The 25,482-nt window shown below is 37.7% G+C and overlaps 1 protein-coding gene across 2 annotated transcripts; it reads left to right on the plus strand.

Moving 5' to 3' along the window:
* The first annotated feature begins 10,341 nt into the window (after positions 1–10,341).
* PCDH18 (protocadherin 18) lies at positions 10,342–24,734 on the plus strand. Of its 2 annotated transcripts, none has more exons than XM_032857607.1 (4): positions 10,342–13,342; positions 14,177–14,265; positions 14,355–14,518; positions 22,527–24,734. In XM_032857607.1, the coding sequence occupies exons 1-4, from the start codon at positions 10,856–10,858 to the stop codon at positions 23,195–23,197; spliced, it is 3,411 nt and encodes a 1,136-aa protein (XP_032713498.1). In that variant the 5' UTR covers positions 10,342–10,855; the 3' UTR covers positions 23,198–24,734. The 2 variants fall into 2 exon arrangements, with proteins under 2 accessions (XP_032713498.1, XP_032713506.1); XM_032857615.1 differs by having other exon boundaries at positions 14,180–14,265.
* The last annotated feature ends 748 nt before the right edge of the window (positions 24,735–25,482 follow it).

A 25,482-nucleotide genomic window follows, 5' to 3' on the forward strand; every position in this document is an offset into this window, starting at 1 on the left:
CTCCATGAGGAGAGTAGAACAGCATGAAACAGTAAGAAACTCTATTATGCATTAGTGACTTTCACTTTTGAAGATGTATATACCTGCTTGGCAGAAATAGTGGTATTCTATTCCTTGTAGGAAAAAGTGGACTTATTTCTAGTAGTAGGGACATAGGGTTTGTTTTGACAGTGACCGCAGATCCGGGAGATGTGTCATGTTTATATTGCCGGAAGAGAGGGGCTCAATGTCTCTATGGAGGTTCAACAAAAGCTGCTTAGATTCTCATTGTCGGTTGACCCTCATTACTATAAAAGCAGTTAGTGAGGCTGGAATGTCTGCATTCATTGTGGATAACCTTTGTTGATCTTGCATTAACAATACAGATTTTTAGACTGAAATATTTGCATGCTCTGTACATTTATATTGTTATTATCAGTTCAGGTTTCGGCTCTATAAACTCTATGGTACTAGATTATTCTGCTTGTAAAAACCCAAGATTCTATAGTAAAAAAAAAAAAAAAAAAAACAAACAACCTGTGCTCTCTCCATAACAATAAAATATGTGCTTCTGACTTACTGAGAAGTCAGATATGGAAGCATGTGGGAGCAATATGTAAATGCCAAGCAAGCTGTTTATACTGGGATATGCTCCTGCATAATAATCATAATCCAATTCCAGCAGAAACCTCTTGAATTTAAAACATCGGAGAGTTAACAGCAAAACAGAAAGAACCACAGCAAATGTTGTAGTTGCTGATTATTTGTGGAAAAGCTCAAATATGTTTACTTTTTTTGCACATCAGGAATATCTATAAGTTTAACACTATACAGGAAAATCACTTTCAAACCATTTCATTGTGCTTTGGTAAACCGCACTGGATAAATATGGGGGGAGATGAGATTTGCTTTTCTATATTCCTGTTACTAGAAGAATCCATTAAAAAGAAATGTACAGCCATTTTTGTCTAAGAAAGTTCGTATTGGGGCTTGTGAAGAAAGATTATTATTTTATTATTTCATTAAGTTAATGTTAGAAATTCAGAAACTGGATGTACAGAATTGATGTGCACACCATATATGCTTCTTAAAATTGAAGGAAAGATTTTTTATTGTTGTTTATTTGGATTGTTAAATTCAATACTTTGGGCAGAGAAACATAAAGCACATTAGCTTGCCTTAAATTATGGTATTTTCTTTGCCAGGAATGTTAGTGTCTTTCATTTAGCCTCACAACAGAAAGCAGAGTTTCTAGAAAAGTTTGTCAAAATAAATAATATTCTCTTGAGTACTCAATGTAAGCAGGATATCCAGGTGCACTTTTTATGTTTTCCTCCCAAATATAGGATTCATTACTTTATACAAAAAAAAAAAAAAATGTGGAGACGTATCTCTGGGAAGACTGGTGACATGAACAATGATGCAACATCAAAGAGCTGTTGAGTGGGAAGTGGATTTCTTTGATTTCAGGTCAGTATCTCTTGTACTGCATTATGCTACTCCCTTGTGTCAGTCCCCTGGTTAGCTTTTGCTCAAACACTGGAATGTTTCTGATTATAGTATACATGTGAATCTGAATCTCTACTCTCCTTTTCTCAGTTTCCCAGACTTTCTATTTGCACCTTTTAATCTACAGATAATTTAACTGTGTTTCCTTCTAGCCGAGCTTGGTCTTAAAGAAATATCACCTGGTAGGTGAAAATGTCCTAAGGGATCTGAGATTTTCAGAGTCAGAAAATTATCACCTCTACCTTTCCTTCCTCTGTTTTCCCCACTCCTACCTAAGAATCATTTTAATTAATCTTGTAGCATTAATAATTTTCAAGGATAATATCCAAAGGACAGTGATCATTTTTGTTGTTGCATGGATGACAGTATTTTTCCATGAAGCAATTCACCTTGATTTGTACTGATACGTTTTCCCATAGCTCCATAGTTTTGAAAAAAGAAAGAATTCTAAAATGGGACAGGTTTTCTCATTTAATACAAAAACAACAACAACAACAACAACAAAAAACCCAAAACGGGTATTTATTAGTGTATAGGAAGATTTTGGAGGCAGATATAGATATATAATTCAACATCAACTACATAATAGCTGTGTGAAAATTTACTTAAACTTGTGAGTCTTGGTTTCTTTATCATAAAATTGTTCTAGGATTATTGTGGCAGGAAACACTTCCTTTGCTCTCCACTGTACTTTGTTAACTGAACCACAATATTTTAGCATTTTGTGTGAAGTGAAGGAGCTAGTCTTATAACCCAATCCTAAAACTTTATTAATCTAGGCCAATCACACAACAATTCTGCTCTCCTTGCTAGAGGTTAAGGAACAGTCATGTGACACAAATCTGACAATAAGCATTAAAAGGGTATCAGTAGAAGGCTCCTAGAACATATTTTTTTCCTTCTCATTATTATTATTTTTTTTTTAATTTGAGTATCCTTGACACACAATGGTACATTATTTTCAGGTGTACAACTTGATGATTTGGTAAGTCTATACATTATGCTGTGCTCACCACAAGCAGAGCTACCATCTGTTCCACTCCATCACTATTTCAGTATCATTGAGTATAGTCCTTATGCTGAGGCTTTCATCCCAGTGACTTATGCATTCCCCCTACCCTTCCCACATTTTGCCCAACCATCCGCTTGTTCTCTGTACTTATAAGTCTGATTCTGCTTTTTGTTTGTTTATTTTATTTTCTTTTTTAAGATTCCACTTTAGAGTGGAATCCTATGGTATTTGTCTTTCTCAGTCTGACGTACTTCAACTAACATAATACCATCTAGGTCTATGCTCTTTTTCTTAATGAAAGAAGATCTGTGAAGGAAATGCTGCCCTTTTGTAACTCTATTCAGCTGAGTGGGGAGATATTTCCTGGAATTGTAATAACCATCTTGGGAAGGTGAAGGAACCCATGAAAGGAGGATAAGGCAGCACACTGAAGAAAAAGGGGCAGAAGGATGGGAAAAACCTGGTTCATGATGGTATTGCTGAGTGACTTAATTATTCTGTGTCAGAAATCTCTTATCTCTGTGGATTTGTGTCTTGAAATGATAAACTCCTTGTTGACACATTAGGTTCTAGTAACTTGTATCACATATGTTTCTAGCAATTATAAACATTTCATTATTGAGATCATAGTGAAAATTATATAAGGAAATATAAAGAAAGCAGTTGACACATAATGGTGTTAAATAACTACTGCCTTTACTTTTATTGTGTTCCAAGACCCTGACATGTAACTGCTACGTGAAATGTTACTATTTCAGATGGTATTTACTATGAGAAATTCAACCTCAATGTAAACTCTCAAAATTCATCCTCTTAATTACATTTTGGGGTAGATATTTTTTAAGATGCTTTATTGTTTAAGAGGAGAATATTCTTTGGAAATTAAATTCCTGTAAATAGAGAATACTGGCCATAATTGATTAGTTTATTATAGCTAAATTAAATTATCTAAATTAAAAATAAATATGAGGTGATAATAAAGAGGCACCATGTTGTCACAAAAGGTAGCCCACTATGTGCCTTACAGAAAATAGATAGTATTTTCAAAGAAGGCCTTACAACGCTCCTCAGTTTTATTACAACTGAAACATTTTTCTGTAGTATAATTAATATACATTCAGACGTTTATTATTTAGAAAGTTTGTGCAAACTGTTCATTTTCGTCCTAGTTTTATAAAAGAGTAGGGAGTATACACATTGCAGAGAGCAGCCATATAGCTAGGCAGATATCTATGTTCTCAATCTATAAATCAAGTGTTTCTTTCATTTTGTAAAATTTTAATTATTCTTGATAGAAGTTACTATTTGAGAGAATACCTGGAAACTTTTCTTTTCCTTGTAAGATTAAGTCTCCCACAATGTGGTTAACATTGCTCCTCATGCACTATAAATCCTAGATTGTTTCTCACTGAAAGTGGCTCAGCTTGTGGATGGTAACAGGAAACTAAATAATTTCCCACAACTGCTAAGTAAATAAATAATTGGACACCGAAGTCACACTTAACCAAGCTGAATTTACTTATAGTACATTTTTGCACATAATCGAAGCTAATATTCAATAGACATTTATTTAAGCTTAATATACAATATTAAAGTCTCCTCTCAAAAAGTTTGAATCTAATCTATATATCCAAAATGACATTCATTTGATTTGCATCACTTAAATGGATGCTTAGAGTTCTAAGTCATATTAGTTTTCCTTTTTACTTTCAGAAATTTTATCTTAAGAGTAGACACCAGACTATGGATAATGGCATGCTCCTAGTTGAAAAACAAGTTGGATATATTAGATATTTATTGGAGGTGTCCAGAAGTATTGTACATGAAATGGAAGCATTGGAAAGAAACTTTTTGTCACCCTTCAATTTCTTTTCTTTTTTTTTTTTTTTAAGATTTTATTTATTTATTTGACAGACAGAGATCACAAGTAGGCAGAGAGGCAGGCAGAGAGAGAGGAGGAAACAGGCTCCCCACTGAGCAGAGAGCCCGATGCCGGGCTCAATCCCAGGACCCTGGGATCATGACCTGAGCCGAAGGCAGAGGCTTTAACCCACTGAGCCACCCAGGCGCCCCTCTTTTCTTAATCCTGAGCTAGAAATATTTAAGGATAAATAAACGGTGTACCAAGACTTGCTTTCCCACACCACAGAAGGGTCAAGGAATACTGGCATGAAAATAACATAAGGTAAACTTGTCATTTATATATACTTGCTCGATGCAAAAACACACAACCATATGTATATGCCTAGGCATATACATATACAAATGTACATGTATGTAATGACACTGGAAATACTTTTACCTTCAGGAATAACTCTTCAAAAAGAAATAAGAATAATTATCTTCTTCTGAGTATATTTCCCTCTCTAACACAAATTATCTTGCCTAAATGGTTGAGTATTAAGTGATATAAAACACTAGATGCAGAGGAAAGCTTAATTTTCCTTCTCTATGAATTTAGCCAGATAAATAAGCTTTCTTATATCACTTCCACTTATATTTTTTAATAAATGGTATTTAAACCTGGCCTTTTCTGTGGTAATCTTCACCATATGCCAATTGCTTAAACTCCCTCGAGCAGCAAAATCTTACAGCACATAAGATGGGAGTATTGTCTTGTGTTTCAGGACTTCTAACACTTCGGACAATAAATTGCTCTTGTAACAATGTGTCTCAAACTTTAATGTGCATAGGAATCAGCAGAGGATCTTATTAACATGCAGAATCTATTTGAGTAGGTCTGGGGTGCTGTCTGAGATTCCGCATTTTTAACAAACTTCAGGATAGCGCCCATGCTGCTGCTCTATACTACCCTGTTGGCAATGCTTTAAACTAAGAACTGAGAATCAGCTCACTTAAGGGCTTAACCCACCTCCCTGCAAAGTCCCTCACATCAGCAGCAGATTTTGGAACACAATTTATAAGCTTAGTTTTCTGCCTCAGGATTCTGCCCTGTGGAAAAGGAATTTAAGAGACTCTAACAGCTCACATGATTAATTTTAAAATCAACCTGGTGCCATCTCCTTTAACTTTCTGATCTGGTCTCATATTTTGACTTGGCTCCCAGTATTTGTCCATTTCAGAACACTGGATCTTGGGTGCCTGTCTTATTCTCATTTTAGTCTCTAATTCTACAACCTGTCTGCCTGAGAAGGCTTAACGTCTGAGGACAAGCAGTAGCTCACCTATATGGCTCACATCCAGACTTAGTTGATGACCTGTTGTCAGACCCTAAGTCACTTGCTGGAACTTGGTGTCCTACCTTTGGCAGGACAACCCAAGTACTGATTGCATACTCAGACAAAATTGACCTAGCACCTGTCACTGCATTTCATGGGCTCCAACTCTTCCTGGCCCTCTGCTGATGGTTTGCTCTTGGCGCTTGCAGAGCTATGCCTCCAGGTGTGTGACCCTCCTGCAGGCATTTAACCCATTCAGTTTTGATCAGAATTCCACAGAGTCCATTTCAATTCTACAAGTCTAATGTTAGTATAGGGCCCATTCTCATTTCCTAACCTTTGATCTTATGTTGATAACTTTGTTCCAATAAAGAGGTTATATTGTTCAGTGATTTTTTATTAGTATATTAGTGAATAGATTAGGATGGAATACAAGGAAACCAACATAAAGAGGTGTAATATGATTGATAGAAGATCTAATGGTGCTTTCTAAATGAAAATCTTGTTTGATAAGTTTTATCTTTCCTTGTCATTGCCAAGATACCATATCAAATTATATTCTTTTGCCTTCCCAGTACAGTATGATGTGATTTAAAACAAACAGACAAACAAAAACCTGTTCATTTCAAACTATTTGAGGATAGGCAAATACTAGATGCATCCTACCAAATAAAAGAGATAATTAAGCACCTGATAGACTTCTTTCAACTATATTATTGGATATGTTTCTATAGTCAGAATCCGGAGATACACTTCAGTGTATTTGCTGGATCTTTTAAAATTTTCTTCAGTGAGCCAGAAAGTTTTCAAAAACATCATAGATCAGTACTATTAGTTTTGTTGATTATGTTTCAAAGGTGACATTCATAAATCAAAAATGGAGAGAGCTTCATCTTTCCAGCATAATATTATATAAGCATCTAAACCAAAAGTTTGAAAAGCAGCAAAGACTGTGAATATAATCCACTTTTCTTTTTCTCTTCAGTGCATGTTAGGAAGAAAACAGACCCATATAGTCTACGAAAAAGAAACTAACCTTGGTTGTATATTTACTCTTGGCCAGCCTCTGTGGGAAGCTCCAATCATTTAATTCTTATAAGAATTCTTTATGGCATGTTATTATTATTCACAGAGGTTTAGACAGACTCAAGAAAGCTAAATAATTTGTTCAGGATTATACAGCTACCAAATGGTGGTACCTGCATTCACACATATAGTGGGCTCATATAAAAGTAAAATTCATTATCCTAAACAGTTCCAAAGTACTGGGATTCCTTAACTCTACCAGCTTATGTCTGATAAAACTTTTGATCTTATCTAATTTCCCAAGATACGTAGTAGAGTAATTATTTAGGTTTATTCAGGACAGACCAGTATCAGACAGGACTGGGAATTCCTACTACAAAGCATTTCCAAGCAAATGCTATGAGTAAAGATTGTAATGTTATCTCAATCTACAAGGAGATTGTGAGATTCTTATTATTCTTTTGATAATGGGAAAGATATGATATGGTCAGACAGAAGTGAATTTTTATCCATATCCCTAGTTTTTTTGCATTTCATATGCTCTACTAACATACAAATAACTAAGAATTTTTTTAAGAACACCACATCTGCTTATAAGATATTTTAATGACTTTAATTTTCTATTTCAGTATCAAATAAGACACTACTCACGTAATGACAAGACATTTCAGCTTTGTAGTTGAGCTTTACATTCCCGTTCCTCTTCAGCAGTAAGGAAAACATTGAAGATTTAGAATTATAAGGCTTGATTTTCTTTAAAACAAAAGTAATCAAAATAAATGGCATAATAAAACTGTTATTAGAGGTGACAGGATGTATTGCAAATGTCAATGAATATCTTTTCTCTAGTTTAGCAATTTTCAGCCAGCTTAGGCTCAAGTGGTAAAAGGAGCTTTGTAGATAAAATATACACTACAGGATGGAAAAAACAAGATTTTAATTTAGGAGGTCAGGAGCACATTGCTCTCCTACCTAACATCACTCAGAATGCCTCAAGAGGTGCAGCCATCTCTTTTTTTGTCAACAAAGGCTGTGATACCAAAGGTGGATGGACTTTAAGGAGCATTCAATCCTCCTTCACTGGATACCTGAAAGTAATTTTAGAACGTCTAAACTTTTTCATGACTACTTATTCATGACTTTGTAAAATTCTAGAAGATCAAAAAAGTTCGATGAAATCACCATTAGATGACAATTAACAGACATAAACCATTTCACACATAGCAAATGATATAAGAGAGAGTTTTGTGTGTGTGTGGTTGGGGGAGGGGCAGGCATTTTCTTCGCAGCACTACCGAATAAGGACATTTTGAATTGCTGAAGCTAATCAAACCTGCGAAGGAAAATTTATTCTCTTCTTTGTACTTTTTAAACAAACAAGTTTGAAAAACAGAGTAGTGCACACTAAGGAGAAATCAAAAGCCCAGTACTATCAGGTAGGTACATATAATTTCTCAGGGAGGGACTGACAAGCTGAACATGAAAAGGTATTTGATAAGGATGATACCACAAGTGAAAACAAGCTATTCTCCATGAAAAATTCCAAATTATTTAAAGACTTATTCATAGAAACACACTCTTTATGAGGATATATTTACAGCCTATTCTAAATATTTCAGTAAGGTAGTCTGAACCTATTTTGACAATGATTAAGACTTTGTCAGGAATAAAAGAAAGATTTTAAAATTTGTTTTCACTTTTTAAGCGGGAGGGGAAAATGCCCTCTACGTTAAGGTAATCAAGTCCATTGTTCTTACAGATTTTGAGGGTAGACTTCTCAAATCCACAAGGGAGACTCTCCTAGAACTCCTGGAATTAGATTACCTCTGAATTCTCACCCCAACTTTGAATAGTTACTAATTCCTTTCTTTGCTCTTTTGGTGTTTGCAAAGGGGTTCGCTAAAGCCTGAATTGATATAATTATTGGCTCAGATTGTTCGAGATCTAGGCCAGATGGCTATGGATTTCTAAAGTCCCAGTTGCTTGTGGTAGTTTCCCTGGTTTGCCTATAGGGTTTGGGGATCAGCAATTTGAAAGGGCTACAACCTTGTAAAACAGTATTATTCATGGGGGCAGAATGTTCATCAGCGTGACCCAGTGCTAAATACATTCATTATAGGCATTTCTATTCTGCACAATTTGCCACACAGCCCTGGTTTCTGGAGGGGGGAAAAAGACAATGGCTTATAAAATGCTTTTGAATGCCTAAAAAGAAGGAGAGTTCATGCTGAGACTCCTCTGCTTTCTTTCTTGGAAGAAACCTTCTTAGTGACTTTAGCTGAGCTCTGCTGAGAGTAAGCAAAGTGGAAAAATCAGAAAATTACCTTTTTTATATGTTTCTGGGGGGCAAAATTGAGTGTGGGAGAAAATAAATGGAAAAAAGTGACAGTGAGATTATGTGAAACAGCAAATCTGCAAGTGGATGAAGACAGCTGAGGAATAATGCAAGAGGTACAAGAAAAAAAAAAAAGCAGCAATAGAGCCATGATGATAAACTTAAAAGGAATTGCAGAGCAGAAAGAACATCATAAATAATCATATTTTCAAATAAGAATACCGTATCAGTTTCTGTGACCTGGATAGAGCACAAGCCTCCCACGATATTTCCTAGCATTTGGATGCACACAAAATGCAATTTTCAGCTCAGGCATTTTATTCTTCAATGTAAACAAGCTTTGGCTTCTTAAAATACATATCTGAAAAGTGCTTTCATAAAAAATACATATATTATAAAAATTTGACTTGTAAACTATTGAGTCCACCTCCCCCCAGTATTCATTGTGAAGACTCACTATGTATGGATAATGCCTTTTGGTAGAAACTGGCACGCTAAAGCATGAAATATCTTGCTTTAAAGGTAAATAGGATTTTTTTGAAGTACAAAACAAAGAAATATCATAGCCAATTTCGCCGCAACTCCAAGAAAGAAATGCTATATGGTCGAACTATATTAGTAATTAGCTTCGAATCCTAAGGTGCTCCTTTAAATCTTGCTAATTAAGAGAAATCAAGAGTGGAAAACAGCCCTTTTCTTATCTTCAAAGAATAAAGATGAAAGAAAAACAGAAAATGAAACCTCCTTACTTGGTCTGTTCTTCCAAAGAGAGCCCCAAGAAAATCTGCTTGTGCTCACGGGGGAAAGACTCAAGTATTTACAGAGGGGGAGGGGAAGGAGGCGGCCTGAGAAGCATAATTAGAAGCAAGTTTTCAAATTTTATTAAATTCCTTCACCAACAAAACGCACTTAGAGGTATTTTAAGTTAAACTAGTACTTAAAAAGACTATGAAAGGCAAGATGATTACATGTTTGTGGAAGAAGAAAGGGCAATTAAGAAAACCAGAACGATTTAAAATGCCCTATAAATAAAGGCGACCAGAAGTTGATTTAAAGTTTTTCTGCTGTAATTTGTCTCCCCTTTGTCGTGGCACGCTCAGAGAAAGTGAATGCAGTGGATTGAAAGGAGGAGGGGGAGGACGAAGGAGGAAGGGAGGAGCCGTGGAAGGAGCGGCTCCCATCCTCCGCCCCCAGCCCCCACCGGCCCTCCTCCCCGCTCTTCCCGCCGCGCCCCCAGCCCCCGCCTCCCTCCTAGCTGGTCTCTCTCCCTCTCCACCCGCCACTCTCGACCTCCCTCGCTTTGGGGACTCCATCAGCTTTTGATTTGGAAGGACGCTGATTGGCTGGAAGCGATTCAACACACGCCGGGCAAGAGAGCTTTGTCTGAGTTGAAGTGAAGTTGTACAGATTTTAGACTGGAGTCAGCAATCACGGGTGTTTAGTCTGCAGCCGCGCAGAGAAAGGGAGAAAGAATCGCTCGAGAAGGATTCACCGCAGACCGCCGGCACCTTGCACTAGATGGATTCCGACTACACGAGGGGGGAAACGCGGAGGTGACACTCGTCGGCCTGCAGAGAGGACAGACGGCCAAACAAACGCAAGGATCGCACTCCACGCCGCTAGTAGCTGGAAGTCGTGACACGGTGTGTATAAAACAAAAGTTTGCGAGCCGTTAATTGCTGTGCTGTATTATTAAGAGACGCTTTCAACTTTCAAGTACCAAATGTAGCTTAGCTTTAAGTTGCCAAAGGAAGTTGGGGGAATTGCTTTGCCGTTTTAACTTGGTCTGTGTGAGGAATCACCTCAAACTGACCGATGTGCCAAATGAATGCTAAAATGCACTTTAGATTTGTTTTTGCACTCCTGATGCTATCTTTCAGCTACGATGTACTGGGCAAGAATCTGAAATACAGGATTTATGAGGAGCAGAGGGTTGGATCAGTAATTGCAAGACTATCAGAGGATGTGGCTGATGTTTTAGTTAAGCTACCTAATCCTTCCACTGTTCGTTTTCGAGCCATGCAAAGGGGAAATTCTCCTCTCCTTGTGGTCAATGAGGATAATGGAGAAATCAGCATAGGGGCTAAAATCGACCGTGAACAGCTATGCCAGAAAAACTTGAACTGTTCCATAGAGTTTGATGTGATCACTCTACCCACGGAGCATCTGCAGCTTTTCCATATTGAAGTCGAAGTGCTGGATATTAATGACAATTCTCCCCAGTTTTCAAGATCTGTCATACCTATCGAGATATCTGAGAGTGCAGCAGTCGGGACTCGGATCCCCCTGGACAGTGCATTTGATCCAGATGTGGGGGAAAATTCCCTCCATACATACTCTCTCTCTGCCAATGATTTCTTTAATATTGAGGTCCGGACCAGGACTGATGGCGCCAAGTATGCAGAACTTATAGTGGTCAGAGAGCTGGATCGGGAGCTGAAGTCAAGCTATGAGCTTCAGCTCACTGCCTCAGATATGGGGGTGCCTCAGAGATCTGGCTCATCCATACTAAAAATAAGCATTTCAGACTCCAATGACAACAGCCCTGCTTTTGAGCAGCAGTCTTATATAATACAACTCTTAGAAAACTCCCCCATTGGCACTTTGCTCCTTGATCTGAATGCCACTGATCCAGATGAGGGCGCTAATGGGAAGATTGTATATTCCTTCAGCAGTCATGTGTCTCCCAAGATTATAGAGACTTTTAAAATCGATTCAGAAAGAGGACATTTGACTCTTTTCAAGCAAGTGGATTATGAAATCACCAAATCCTATGAGATTGATGTTCAGGCTCAAGATTTGGGTCCAAATTCAATCCCAGCTCATTGCAAAATTATAATTAAGGTTGTGGATGTTAATGACAATAAGCCTGAAATTAACATAAACCTCATGTCCCCTGGCAAAGAAGAAATATCTTATATCTTTGAAGGGGATCCTATTGACACGTTTGTTGCTTTGGTCGGGGTTCAGGACAAGGATTCTGGGCTGAATGGAGAAATAGTTTGCAAACTTCACGGACATGGTCACTTTAAACTTCAGAAGACTTATGAAAACAATTATTTAATCTTGACGAATGCCACACTGGATAGAGAAAAGAGATCTGAATACAGTTTGACCGTAATCGCTGAGGACAAGGGGACACCCAGTCTTTCTACAGTAAAACATTTTACTGTTCAGATCAATGATATAAATGACAATCCACCCCACTTCCAGAGAAGTCGCTATGAATTTGCAATCTCAGAGAATAACTCGCCAGGGGCCTATATCACCACTGTTACAGCCACAGATCCTGATCTTGGAGAAAACGGGCAAGTTACATACACAATTTTGGAGAGTTTTATCCTGGGAAATTCCATAACTACATATGTAACCATTGACCCATCGAATGGAGCCATCTATGCCCTCAGAATCTTTGATCATGAGGAAGTGAGTCAGATCACTTTTGTGGTTGAAGCAAGAGATGGAGGAAGTCCAAAGCAACTCGCAAGCAATACCACAGTTGTGCTCACCATCATTGATGAAAATGACAATGTCCCTGTGGTTATAGGGCCTGCGCTGCGCAATAATACTGCAGAAATCTCCATACCCAAAGGGGCTGAAAGCGGCTTTCACGTCACAAGAATAAGGGCAATTGACAGAGACTCTGGTGTGAATGCTGAACTCAGTTGCTCCATCATAGCAGGTAATGAGGAGAATATCTTTTTAATGGATCCACGATCATGTGACATCCATACAAATGTGAGCATGGAATCTGTTTCCTACACAGAATGGGAGCTCTCGGTTATCATCCAGGACAAAGGCAATCCTCAGCTGCATACCAAAGTCCTTCTGAAGTGTGTGATCTTTGAATATGCAGAGTCAGTGACAAGTACAGCCATGACCTCAGTAAGCCAGGCATCTTTGGATGTCTCCATGATTATAATTATTTCCTTAGGAGCAATTTGTGCAGTGTTGTTGGTTATTATGGTGCTGTTTGCCACGAGGTGTAACAGAGAAAAGAAAGACACTAGATCCTACAACTGCAGGGTAGCAGAATCCACTTATCAGCACCACCCAAAAAGGCCATCCAGGCAGATTCACAAAGGGGACATTACCTTGGTGCCAACCATGAATGGCACTCTGCCCATCAGATCTCATCACAGGTCGTCTCCATCTTCGTCTCCAACCTTGGAAAGAGGGCAGATGGGCAGCCGGCAGAGTCACCACAGTCACCAGTCCCTCAACAGTTTGGTGACAATCTCATCCAACCACGTGCCAGAGAATTTCTCATTAGAACTCACCCATGCCACTCCTGCTGTTGAGGTAAGATCATACCCTACACCAGTTCACTGATCAAGTCAGCTGTTAGTGTTCAGAAGTTGTGTATCTGTTAGTTCTTAAATGTTTCTCTTAAGAAGTAAATAATATTTGAATTAAATAGGGTACAAGTTGCATTATGTGTATGTAGTAATATACATACCTTAGTGGGCTGTTTTGTTTTTCTTTTTTTGCTTGCATGTATTATTTATATGTATAATATTGAACAATAAACATAGAGCTCTTAAATGACTATCTAATTAGAATACCCTTACTTCCCAGATTGAAATACTGGAAGCCGAAAATAAAAGGGCTTGTTTTATTCTCATAATTGTGATTCCTACTAACACTCCCCTCAAAAAACAAAAGAATTTTAAAAAATTAAAAAAACAAAAAACAAAACCGAGGCCTTCACAATGCCATCTGAATGCATATCACATTTGCTCAACTTTTAGAATTTTTCTGAGACTATTTTAGTTGCATGTGTTTGAATGTTGTATTTTACAACATTTTCCACGTATTTTTATAACTGCTCACTTTAATCTGAACTAAAAAATAAAATAAAATAAAGGAAATCAATCTGTTATTTATCAAGGAGTTCTCTTTCCAAAAGAAAAAGTCAGTGTATGAGATCATTCAAGTCTCTCTGGGATGGAGTCAGTTATGTGTGGTGGCTGCCTACGTGGTCTGCCACATTCCAGCATGTGTAAATCTTTAAAACAGAGGTAACATGTTCAATTAATTAGGATGAGATAGTGTGCAACTGTTTTTCCTTGCTTAAAGCTTGTGAGTCTTTGGGGCTTTGTTTCCAGAAATCAGTTCTGTCTCTTTGGTTTCCAGCAGGTCTCCCAGCTTCTTTCAATGCTTCACCAGGGGCAATATCAGCCAAGGCCAAGTTTTCGAGGAAACAAATATTCCAGGAGCTATAGGTATGAATTATCCTCCTGCTACCTATTGAGTCCCACTAACATGAATGCTGAAGAGTAAAAAACACGCTTTCTCTGATTCATCTTTCTAGATATGCCCTCCAAGACATGGACAAATTTAGCTTGAAAGACAGTGGCCGTGGTGACAGTGAAGCAGGAGACAGTGATTACGATTTGGGGCGAGATTCACCGATAGATAGGCTGCTGGGTGAAGGATTCAGCGACCTGTTTCTTACAGATGGAAGAATTCCAGCAGGTAAGAGGGTAGTGATAGATGATAAATCCTTATTTTCAGATCTGCTACACCAATGAAGTGAAAAGTTTCTCCCATGCTTCTAATTTTCTTTGTCCTTTGCACTGAAGTGTCTGTCATTTGTACACTATTAGCAATGAACATGACCTGGCACACTTCAGAATCATTTTCTTAGAATTCATATGAAGCAGTTGGTAGAGACGGAGTAAGCAGGAGAGTCCAGCAGGACAAGAAGGAAGGAGTGGGGCGAGGAGGACAGAAAACCACACCACTTCTTTCCTCTTTCTGCCCCATCTAGGACTGCCACAGGGCACTCTTGAGCAACTCTTTATGAAATTACTGGGTGGTTATTGTTATTCAAACAGCCTGTTTTGGTGCCTCGTGGTGAACCGGACTATAATTTGGAGGACACAAATTTCCTGTGATGGAAACCTACTCACAGAATCAGAGATTAAAATACACTAGAAAATGGTCCACTTCTATCACCAAAAATAGGACAAAGAATGCATCTTTGTAGGTGGTAAACACAGAATATTTTTGCCTCCCTTCATTTTCTATCTGCACTATAGTGGAAAAGGAACAGGAGTTTAAGAGGGAAATTTATACATAGCTACATGGAGGAGATCCTAGTAAGTTAGGAGCCACATTTTCCTTAGAGTCCCCCCACTCTAAGTTGTGTAGTAGAAACCCTGAACCAACTGGGTAAATCCTGACTACCTCATTGTAGCAACCCCGGTTCTAGAGACTGTAATATTGAATCAACTCTTAGGAACACATAAATGTTGCTTTGGCTACTTATGTTTCTACATTCCAGAGAATGTTGATCAAATGACTGCCATTTGATAAATGAAAGGAAGGCAGAACTATGCCCCATCTGAGTTCAATCAAACATCCGTTTTCTAAATATAGATAAGTAGGAGAGTTTAGGAAATAGTCATGAGACCGCTTCAGAGAGCCACAGAAATGCAGGTTTTCACCACATGGAAAGTTCTATTGGTGGTGGCGGTAGTTGCCACCAGTAGTAACCAGCAATGTCCCAGCACTTACATAGGCCCCATGAGGACACTGGTACTTGCATTCTGTCTCCTAACACTTTCACAGACACAGGAATTAGTAGTGGGGTGGTAGTAAGAGTAGTGTTCTTGTTTTGTTTGTTTGTTTTGTTTAGGTTTGAAAACTGAAGCTTATAAAGGTTAAAAAAATGTGTCCCAAATCGGGCAATTTGTACATGGTGGAGGTGGGATTTCAACCAGTCCCCGCACACATAAACACTAGCCCAGTAAGAGCAATATGAAGCAACAGTTTTTTTTTTTTAAATAAGTTCAGTAATGTATTTGTTCTCATATTCTTAAGTCTCACTACCATCTATGAAATGATTGAATGCTGCCTATTTCATTATGATAGGACAGCACGAGATAGTGCATCTCTGGCAGGATGAATGTATGGCAAGGACTTCTAGTAGCATTGAGGGCTACAGTTTACACGAGAACCAATATTTGCACAGTAGTGTCTTTGTTTCTTTGTTTTATTCTAGATTCCCTGTTTAAAGGAAGAAAATAAATCTCTGAAAATCTAGTGGGATATACACAGCCTCAGAAAACTTGCAATGAAATGAAAGAACCATCTGGCTAAATTTCTATGATTCAATGATACTGATGGAACTCTAATGTTGAATATTCATCCCTAATTTTGAATAATGTCATTTCCTAAATTACATTATTTCATAGAACAGAAAAGTAATTTAATGGTCATAACATTAGTATTATATTATAATAAGTTATTTTTTAAATTGTATGAGGGCTATTCATTGAAATTTTAATTTATTGGCATAGTTAAAAGGAAAAAAACTTTCCCTATTTAGACAACCTTTCCATTTGGGGGCCTAAATGGTGCCTAAAATCCTTTATAATTCTGAAATTGTGTAGTTGTAAACAGCTAACTTGTTTTAAACAAAGACAAGATTTCTCTCTCACTCTTTCAAAGCTACCAACACCAGATATGTTCATAGCAGGAGAGTTATCTAATGCTTGTATTAAAAAAATAAGATAAAAAAATGTAAATAAAGCCATTGAGGAAATAATGGGTAGATATAAAGTCTAGGTAATAGTAAGTTTTATTTAGTGAATGGCTTTAAACTCCTTATAAGTTATCATTTCTTTTCAAAGTTGGAGCTTCACTTTTATATTATCAGTAATAACACAACTTAATATATAAATAGCCCTTTAAAAAATTCCACATTTACATAATTATACTTAATCTAGGTATCTAGCAGGAGAGCTATATTGCTGGTACATGGTGTTGTTTTATAATAGATACATTTCTTTCTTACTGGCCACTTGCATCCATGTGGAGAAAGCATTCTGGTGGCATAGAGCACTGGGATATTACCAGTGATTTATAAAGTATTTTAAGCCTTATTCATGTCTGGCTAGTATGGAAAGAAATGAGCATATTTAGTATTTATACAGAGATAACCGTCCTTTAGTTATGACCATCATTCTGATTGTACTTCAACCATTTTCTGGTTTATTACTCATTCTGGCAGCTTCCGCCAGCATGTTAGGGTTTAAAACTTGTGCTGTGTAAACTTATATTCCCAGGAAATAGCCCAAGTAGGAAAAAAAAAAAAAATGCAAGTCCACATCTGAATGCCATTAACAGAATCAGTGCAGTTTTCAAAAGCATGTATATTTTTAGGACTTAAGTGTCTTATTCCAACTATTTTTCTGCACTGAACTGTGATCAAATATAGATTATGTTATGTTGCATTGCCTGCCAACAAGGTCATTTCTGGTCATCCATTCTATTAATTCCCACAGAAATATCCTGCAATCTGAGCAGTAAAATCAGCAAGCATTTTTGTCTGTTAGCTCATGTTTGTCAACATACTTTCTTCCTTACTCATTCAACTTTGAACTACAGTGCTACACATATTCCTGCAAAATTTCCATTTTCCTAATCTATCAGCTGCACCAGAATGATTTATAAAGGCTTTTGATTTTGTTTCTTGTGATACTCCTTTATTAGGCTCATTCCACTTTTTTGCCATCTGTGATTACTTAACTCAAACATTTCTCTTTAAATCCATGTTCTGTCCATTGTCATGGCTGGTATCCCAGTTCTGGCCTTTCTTCCACGGCTGGTTTACTGTACCAGCACATAAGCCGATATTCACTCTCTAGCACCTCCTGCGTTCGTTAAATATTTCTTTTTGCAACTTGAACAACTTTTTCAGAATGTTTTAATTCACATTTTTTTGGTTCAAAATCAGTAATTGACTTTTGTTGCCCAGCAACACCTAATAAAACTACTTCCCTTGGCATTCCAAGGCCAATAAAACCCACTCCTAGCTTATTAACTCTCCATTTTGCTTTTTTTCTTCTCTTCCTTCCTTCCTTCCTTCCTTCCTTCCTTCCTTCCTTCCTTTCTTTTTTTTTTTTTTTATCTTTTGCAATGGGCAGAACCATCTCTTCACATAACACACCAGTCCTTTGCTCATGTTGCCTTTCTTCCTGAAAAAAATTAGTTTTTCTTCACCATGTCGGAGACCTTGTCAGCTCTCAAAATTTGTTTCAAGTTTGTCTTCCTTTAACTACTGCAACCTCCACTTTCTCCCTTTTTTTCCTTTCTTGCCATGCCCTCAGCATCATACAGCCTGGCACTCTAACTGGGCATTTAGGGCATCACTTGTTACACTTGACTCAGAACTGGATCGGAAACCATTTGAGGACGGGAGCTATCATAATGACTTTGCCTATGGCAGGCTCTGAAGACGTAACCGATTCACTACTCAATAACTAATGGCTTGATAGGAGTTAGACCCAGGGTTTTTATCTCTTCTTCTTACGTTAGGTCTGATGCATAAGATATAGTATAGTCACAAAATTGGTAGTCCTATGGAGTTCTCTGCTTCCTTACCTCCCTTCCCCTTTCCAGAGGAAATTTAACCACCTGGCTGCTTCCAAGAAGAGACAGAAAGATTAGCTACATGCACCCCTTGCCAATAAGTTCTAACTTACTGGATGTGGTATGAAACCTCTGTGGCACTGAATTATGTGTATACTGAGAATGTTTTAAATAGTTGAGTCTCCAGGGAAAGGTTGAAAATATCAATGAAACAGAAATACCCTAATCTGTGCCACTGCCCCCATCTCTATTAATTTTCCCAACCTTCTCTCCATTAGCATTGCTTCATCAATTTTTCCTACTTTATGAATTTGAAAAATGGTATGTTAATTTATTATTTTATAATGAAAGTTTCACTTATTTGCTGCAGAGTTGTTAAATAGCATTCCCTGTTTTAAAAATTCCTGTAATTAAATTACTTTTGAATAGGGACTATCATTTTAATCATCCAGGTTGTATTTTTGGTTTTATGTTCATTATATTCAGGTCTTTAGAAAGTTGATCATATGCAGGATTCCTAGAAGCCTATGTAATCCCCCCGTCATTAAATATTAAAAGAAAACAAAATCAATCAAACAATCAATTAAGTCCTTCCCACAGAGTTAAAGGCCAGAAAACAAATGAAAGGTGTCATCAGATCTATTTCCCTTCCTTCTAACAGGATGTGTATAAGATAGACAGATCTCCTTTCCATTTTCAGAGACCCGGGGAATCAGGGAGATTTTTTTGAGAATTGTTTCACTGCTGAGAAAACCTCATGGCTATTAAGGCATTCCAATTACTTTCAACTCCTTTTGATTTTTGTCTACATTAAATTATGAGCGATAATTGGTGAGTTTTTCCAAGCAGTAATAATGCATGAAGTCAGTACATCTAAACATGCTTTTATTCTTTTTTTTTTTTTTTAAGATTATTTATTTATTTATTTATTTGATAGAGATCACAAGTAGGCCAAGAAGCAGGCAGAGAGAGAGAAGGAAGCAGGCTCCCCGCTCAGCAGAGAGCCCAACTCGGGGGCTAGATCCCAGGACCCTGAGACCAGGACCTGAGCTGAAGTCAGAGGCTTTAACCCACTGAGCCACCCAGGTTCCCCAGCATGCTTTTATTCTTAAATCATCCATCCTTATTTAAACTTAGCCTTTCTTCACAGCAAAAGTACACAAGGATTCTCAGTATTTGCCCTTTGTCTTAGTCCCCAGTTAGCACTCACTCTATCTCTGCATTTTCCCTACCCTCTTTCTATTTTTAGCTTTCCTGCCAATCAGACTTTTGTTCTCACCCAGTATACTTGCTGTCATTTTTGCAGATAAGCCCCTTCTCTATTAAGAACTGAGGTCCAGGGGCAGCTGGGTGGTTCAGTGGGTTAAGCCCCTGCCTTGGGCTTAGGTCATGATCCTGGGGTCCTGGGATGGAGCCTCACATCAGGCTCTCTGCTCCACAGGGAGCCTGCTTCCCCCACCCCCTCTGCCTGCCTCTCTGCCTACTTGTGATCTCTCTCTCTGTTGAATGGATAAATAAAATCTTTGGGAAAAAAAGGAAAAAAAGAAGAAGAAAAAGAAGAAAAGAAAAAAAAAAAAGGAAAAGAAAAAAGAAGAAGAAAAAAAAAGAACTGAGGTCCAGAGTTGATGAGGTATAAAACTGCTATCTCCACAGTTTAAGTGATGAAGGACAGTGACTTCCACCTTTTCAACGAGGTCCTTTATATGTCTTTTTTTCTTAAGAGAGGGAGGGAGAGTGGGTACAGGTAGGTAGAGGGAGAAACACAGAGAAAGAATCTTAAACTGGGCATGGAGCCGGCCTGGGGCTCAATCTCACAACCCTGAGATTATGACCTGATGAAATCAAGACTTGGACACTTAACAGACTGAGTCACCCAGGTGCCTCATTTCTCTTTTTCTGAAAGGAAACATTAAGTCTTCACTTTCCTTTTTTAGTATATAAATCTTGTTTAAGGGGCGCCTGGATGGCTCAGTGGGTTAAAGCATCTGCCTTCGACTCGGGCCATGATTCCAGAGATCTGGAATCGAGCCCCACATCGGGCTCTCTGCTCAGCAGGGAGCCTGCTTCCCCCTCTCCCTCTGCCTGCCTCTCTGCCTACTTGTGATCTGTATCTGTCAAATAAACAAACAAAATCTTTAAAATTTTTATTTTACTGCGTAAGAACTCTTAACATGTGATCTACCCTCTTAATAAAATTTTAATTATACAGTACAGTATTGTTAACTATAGGTACAACGTTGTGTAGCAGATCTCCACAACTTACTCTTCGTGCTTAACCAAAACTTGATACCCATTGATTAGCAGTCCCCCATTTCCTCAACCTCCTAGCACACACACACCTACGAGCAACCACCATTCCACTCTCGGATTCTATGAGTTTGTCCATTTTAGATACCTTATATACATAGAGTCATGCAGTATTTGTCCTGACTTACTTCACCAAGTATAATGTCCTCAAGATTCATCCAAGTTGCCACATAATGTAGACTTTTCCTTCTACTTTAAGGCTAAATAATAGTCCATTGTATGCATATACTACATTTATTCTATCCATTCGTTTGTTGGTGGCCATTCACATTGTCTTCCCATCTGGCTATTGTGAATAGTGCTGCAGTGAACAGGAAAGGGCTAATATCTCGATGAGATCTTGATTTCAATGCTTTTGGGTACATACCCAGAAGTGGGATTGCTAGATCATATGGTAGTTACAGCTTTAGTGTTTTGAGGAACTTCCATATTGTTTTCCATAGTGGCTGCACCATTTGTATTCTTAACAACAGTGGACAAGTATTCTAATTTCTCCACATCCTTGCCAACATTTATTATTTTTTTATAACAGCCATCCTGACAATTTGAAGTGGTATCTCATTGTGGTTTTGATGTGCATTTCCCTGATAATCAGAAAACATATAGTGAATGCTTATTCTATCCAGACACTTCACCTGGTAGTGAGGACTATCTAGACCGCTTGCATCCCTTGATAAAGGACTTGACATTGTTCAAGAGTCATCCTTTTTCACGGTAATTTGGGAAGAAGAGAAATCTTTCCGAAGTGGTCAGATCTAGAGAATTAGCTCTGAATAGACAGGTATGGTTGGTACCAATCCAGTTGTCATTCAAATGTAAGATAACTACTTTGTATTTTCTGCATTCTGTCTCTGGCTCTAAAATAAAATCATGATACTGAAGAGACCTAATTTTCAGCGGAAGAGATAGATGGTTTGTGAAGTATATTTTACATTTTTGCATTTCTTCCTTGTTGTGTAATTTAGTTATATTTGGCAAATTTAGAAATTTTTCTCCTCTTTATTTTCTGCTTCTCTAATATCACCTATTATTTTCTGTGAGTGTGGCCACTCACATTCCAATAGGGCATTATAACAACTGGAAGAGATAACCAATGGATTTTTTTTTGTACTGTTCAGTTTTTAATGACTTTTCCATCTATTTGAATTTCAAACCTCTAAAAGAAGTCTTTGTAACAGACTAACTAGCGATGCCTGGTAGTTGAGGATAATTTGCACTGCTATTTTAAGTAACAAATCAATAAATAATCCAGAATACGTTGGAGAGAGTTAATAAGGATAATGACCTGATAGTTTATTATATTCCCAATACCTCCATTAAAAGTAAAGTTGGTCAGATAGACCTCAATATCTAGAAAGCTACTCATAGGTATTATTCAAAAATTATCCGGTGGCATTGTAAAATTATGGATTTCACTTTACAGCCCTGGGTTTTCAAGAATTTATGTTCAAACATTCCATCACCCATACCTTTGCTCCTTTTCAGTCATCCTCATGTATAAGTTATAAATCTGTTTTCTCATTACGTGAGTAGCAGAAATAACATTCCTGAGAAGTGTGTGAGTCATAACCCTCCTTTCCTTATTTGATAAACAGAAGAAAAAAAAAAAAAGTCCATAAAAATGATAACTTAAATCCGTAAGTGTAGTCCATTTAGCGTATAAAATAACAGGTGAGTATCGTGTTCGCCGTTTAAAACTGTCTCGTTTTACTTTTTAAAAAATGAAATTACCTTCTTTTTTATCATTTGGAGTTACGCTAAGTATGATCATGAATCCCTGTTGTTTTCCTCGGTGTAGCTATGCGGCTTTGCACGGAGGAGTGCAGGGTCCTGGGACACTCCGACCAGTGCTGGATGCCACCGCTGCCCTCGCCGTCCTCCGACTATCGGAGTAACATGTTCATTCCGGGGGAGGAGTTCCCAGCACAAGCGCAGCAGCAGCAGCATCCGCATCAGAGTCTTGAGGAGGACACCCAGCCCGCGGATTCTGGGGAGAAGAAGAAGAGTTTCTCCACCTTTGGGAAGGACTCCCCGAACGACGAGGACTCCGGGGATACCAGCACATCCTCTCTGCTCTCGGAAATGAGCAGCGTGTTCCAGCGCCTCTTGCCCCCTTCCCTGGACACCTATGCGGAGTGCAGCGAGGTGGATCGGTCCAACTCTCTGGAGCGCCGCAAGGGGGCGTTGCCCGCCAAGACTGCGGGTTACCCGCAAGGCGTGGCCGCCTGGGCAGCCAGTACGCATTTTCAAAACCCCACCAACAGCTCGGGTCCCCCTCTTGGAACTCACTCCAGTGTGCAGCCTTCCTCGAAATGGCTGCCGGCCATGGAGGAGATCCCCGAAAACTATGAAGAAGATGATTTTGACAATGTGCTCAACCACCTCAACGACGGGAAACACGAACTCATGGATGCCAGTGAGCTAGTGGCTGAGATTAACAAACTGCTTCAAGATGTCCGCCAGAGCTAGGAGATTTTAGCGAAGCGTTTTTGTTTTCCATATGTGTGGAAATAGGGGACAGAGAAGACCCTGAAAGAACTGGCATTGCCGAATAGTTGCATTTATCATAAATGTGTCTGTGTATATTGAATATTAAATACTGTATTTTCGTATGTACACAATGCCAGTGTGATTATTTTAATCTGTATTTTAAAAATACATTTGTACCTTATATTTATGTGTAATTTAACAGACAAATTTTATTTTTTTACTCCCATGACAAACATGTCTTTCCTAATCATGGAGAAACTAGCCACTGTTCAAATAGGATATATAGTCAACCACAAAGTATAAAGGCACTGTGTAGATTAGTTACGTTGGGGAAGAAGTTGCTGTGCTGTAGGAACAACCCCACTAAAGCATTATATGATTCTTAGTTTCATTAAGTGATCCAGTTTCTTTTTACAGTACTTAAAAAATAAAATTACACATCAATAAAAATGTTAAACTATTTTATTATTATTATTTTTTTCGCTGCTCTCTTCTAGTTCTGATAGTTCAATTACAGCAGAATTGAAACATGAGGTGAAATTTCATTTTAGGACTGGGAAGTGTCTTTCACAGACAATGAGGAAAATAGGGCTAGAGCCAATGCTTCCCAACCCCCAGGGCCCTACTATTCTGGGGCATCACACTGGCCTGTTCTTGAGAATATTTCTCCTGAAGTATTATTGTCTATTTGTAATCAAGGTAAACGATGAATTTCATTCCGTCCTTGTAACAGTAGACATGCTCCAAGGAAATGAAATCTGTCCTATAAATGGGTTAACAGTATGTATTCTATCAGCGAAAAATATTAGTGGACGAAGACAGTTATGTCAGTGTCCCTCCTAGGGTAGTAAATGTAAGTGATTTATTCTGAAACTGTTCTATTTGAATCTTCTCTCCTTCACAAAACTTGAACATTTTTATCTTTTGCAATGTTTTTGTTATAACTATTCACTTTTAGCTTTTGTCTCCAGTGCATGATCTCATATTTTTGCTTTTATTTTTAGTATAAGAACATTTTTTAAAATGATGATTTTTGTTACTGCAGTTCTGTTGTATTTGTTGTGTGACAAACAACAAATTCTTTAATTATTGTGCTGTTATCTCTCTGTGTGGAATGCTTTGGTAAAGGAGATCATTATTATGACTGTTCTCATTTATGACCAAGCTTCTATTAATGTTATTTCTATGAATACACTACCTTGATTGTACTCTCCAAAAAATTTTGCTGTCAATGAAAATAAAAGAAAAATTAAAGTAAAGCTAAAGAACTGTCCATAAATCAGAGTCCTGGTCTACATATAAGTTCAAAAGCTTTGCATGAAGCATATCTTTCATGAGAGAATAATTCAATGTTGAATTTTGAGTGATACAGAGGAAGCTTTCAGCTGGCTTGGCAAACAAGAAAAACACAATGGAAAAGGAGTGAATTTGAGACCTGTAATGGGAATGAAAGAAGTCTATGGTATTCCCAGTAGACTGAAGAATTTAAATGCATTTGAAGTGTAAAGAAAAAAAAGAATAATCAAATAGTAACTACTTGAACATTTTTCAAATTAAAAAAAAAAAATCTCAGAACATTTTGTATTAAGTTGGGTCAAAAAAAGATGCCTTACAATGTTTCCAAGAGGTGAAAATACCCTCCTTGGTTTACTAGCAGGGAATTGAAATATGAAGAAAGTTAAATAGCCTAAAAAAGGCTGAACTCAGATATTTTAAATCTCAAATGAGCACCACATCAAATAGATGTTTTATGTTTTCTGAAAGGCACATTTTCCTTTATAGGAGGGATTTCAGTTACAAGGGAAATTTCCATTTATTTTTCAGTATATCACACACACAAATGCTAACCACATTTAAAAACATTTTTTTTCAAATTCACTTCCTTTCAGTACATATTATTAGAAATTTTTCATGGCTTTGCTGTTCTTAATTTAAAGCACCACTAGAAATTAGGAAGCAGAACTGGAAATCAACATTTAAATAATGGAAAGTAAATAAAATGCAATACTATATTAAATACAAAACTTTTGTGCATTGTCTGTATAGTAAATTTTCTGTGTTTCAGACTCCTTGCCACTCCAGCCTTCTCCACTTACTATGGCTTTCCAGATGGAAAGGTAAAGGGAATATTGTGCAAGATTTTCACTTTTGGCTCCTGTTCTTTCACAGATACTATAATCTCAGTGAAAGCTCAACTCTCTGTGCCATCATGTGGTGCTATCATAGCAATTTAACCTTTCATCAAGTTTACATTTTCTCTTCTT

This window comes from Lontra canadensis, unplaced genomic scaffold (assembly GCF_010015895.1).
Source record: "Lontra canadensis isolate GAN:19392208 unplaced genomic scaffold, GSC_riverotter_1.0 scaffold1, whole genome shotgun sequence".
NCBI classification, from domain to species: Eukaryota; Metazoa; Chordata; class Mammalia; order Carnivora; family Mustelidae; genus Lontra; species Lontra canadensis.

Bases quoted from the DNA above. Each gene is read 5' to 3' on its own strand.
- PCDH18 (XM_032857607.1), top strand. From the start codon at position 10,856: ATGTGCCAAATGAATGCTAAAATGCACTTTAGATTTGTTTTTGCACTC. The intron at 13,343-14,176 runs GTAAGATCATAC...TTTGGTTTCCAG, and splicing joins ATGCCACTCCTGCTGTTGAG to CAGGTCTCCCAGCTTCTTTC. The intron at 14,266-14,354 runs GTATGAATTATC...TCATCTTTCTAG, and splicing joins AAATATTCCAGGAGCTATAG to ATATGCCCTCCAAGACATGG.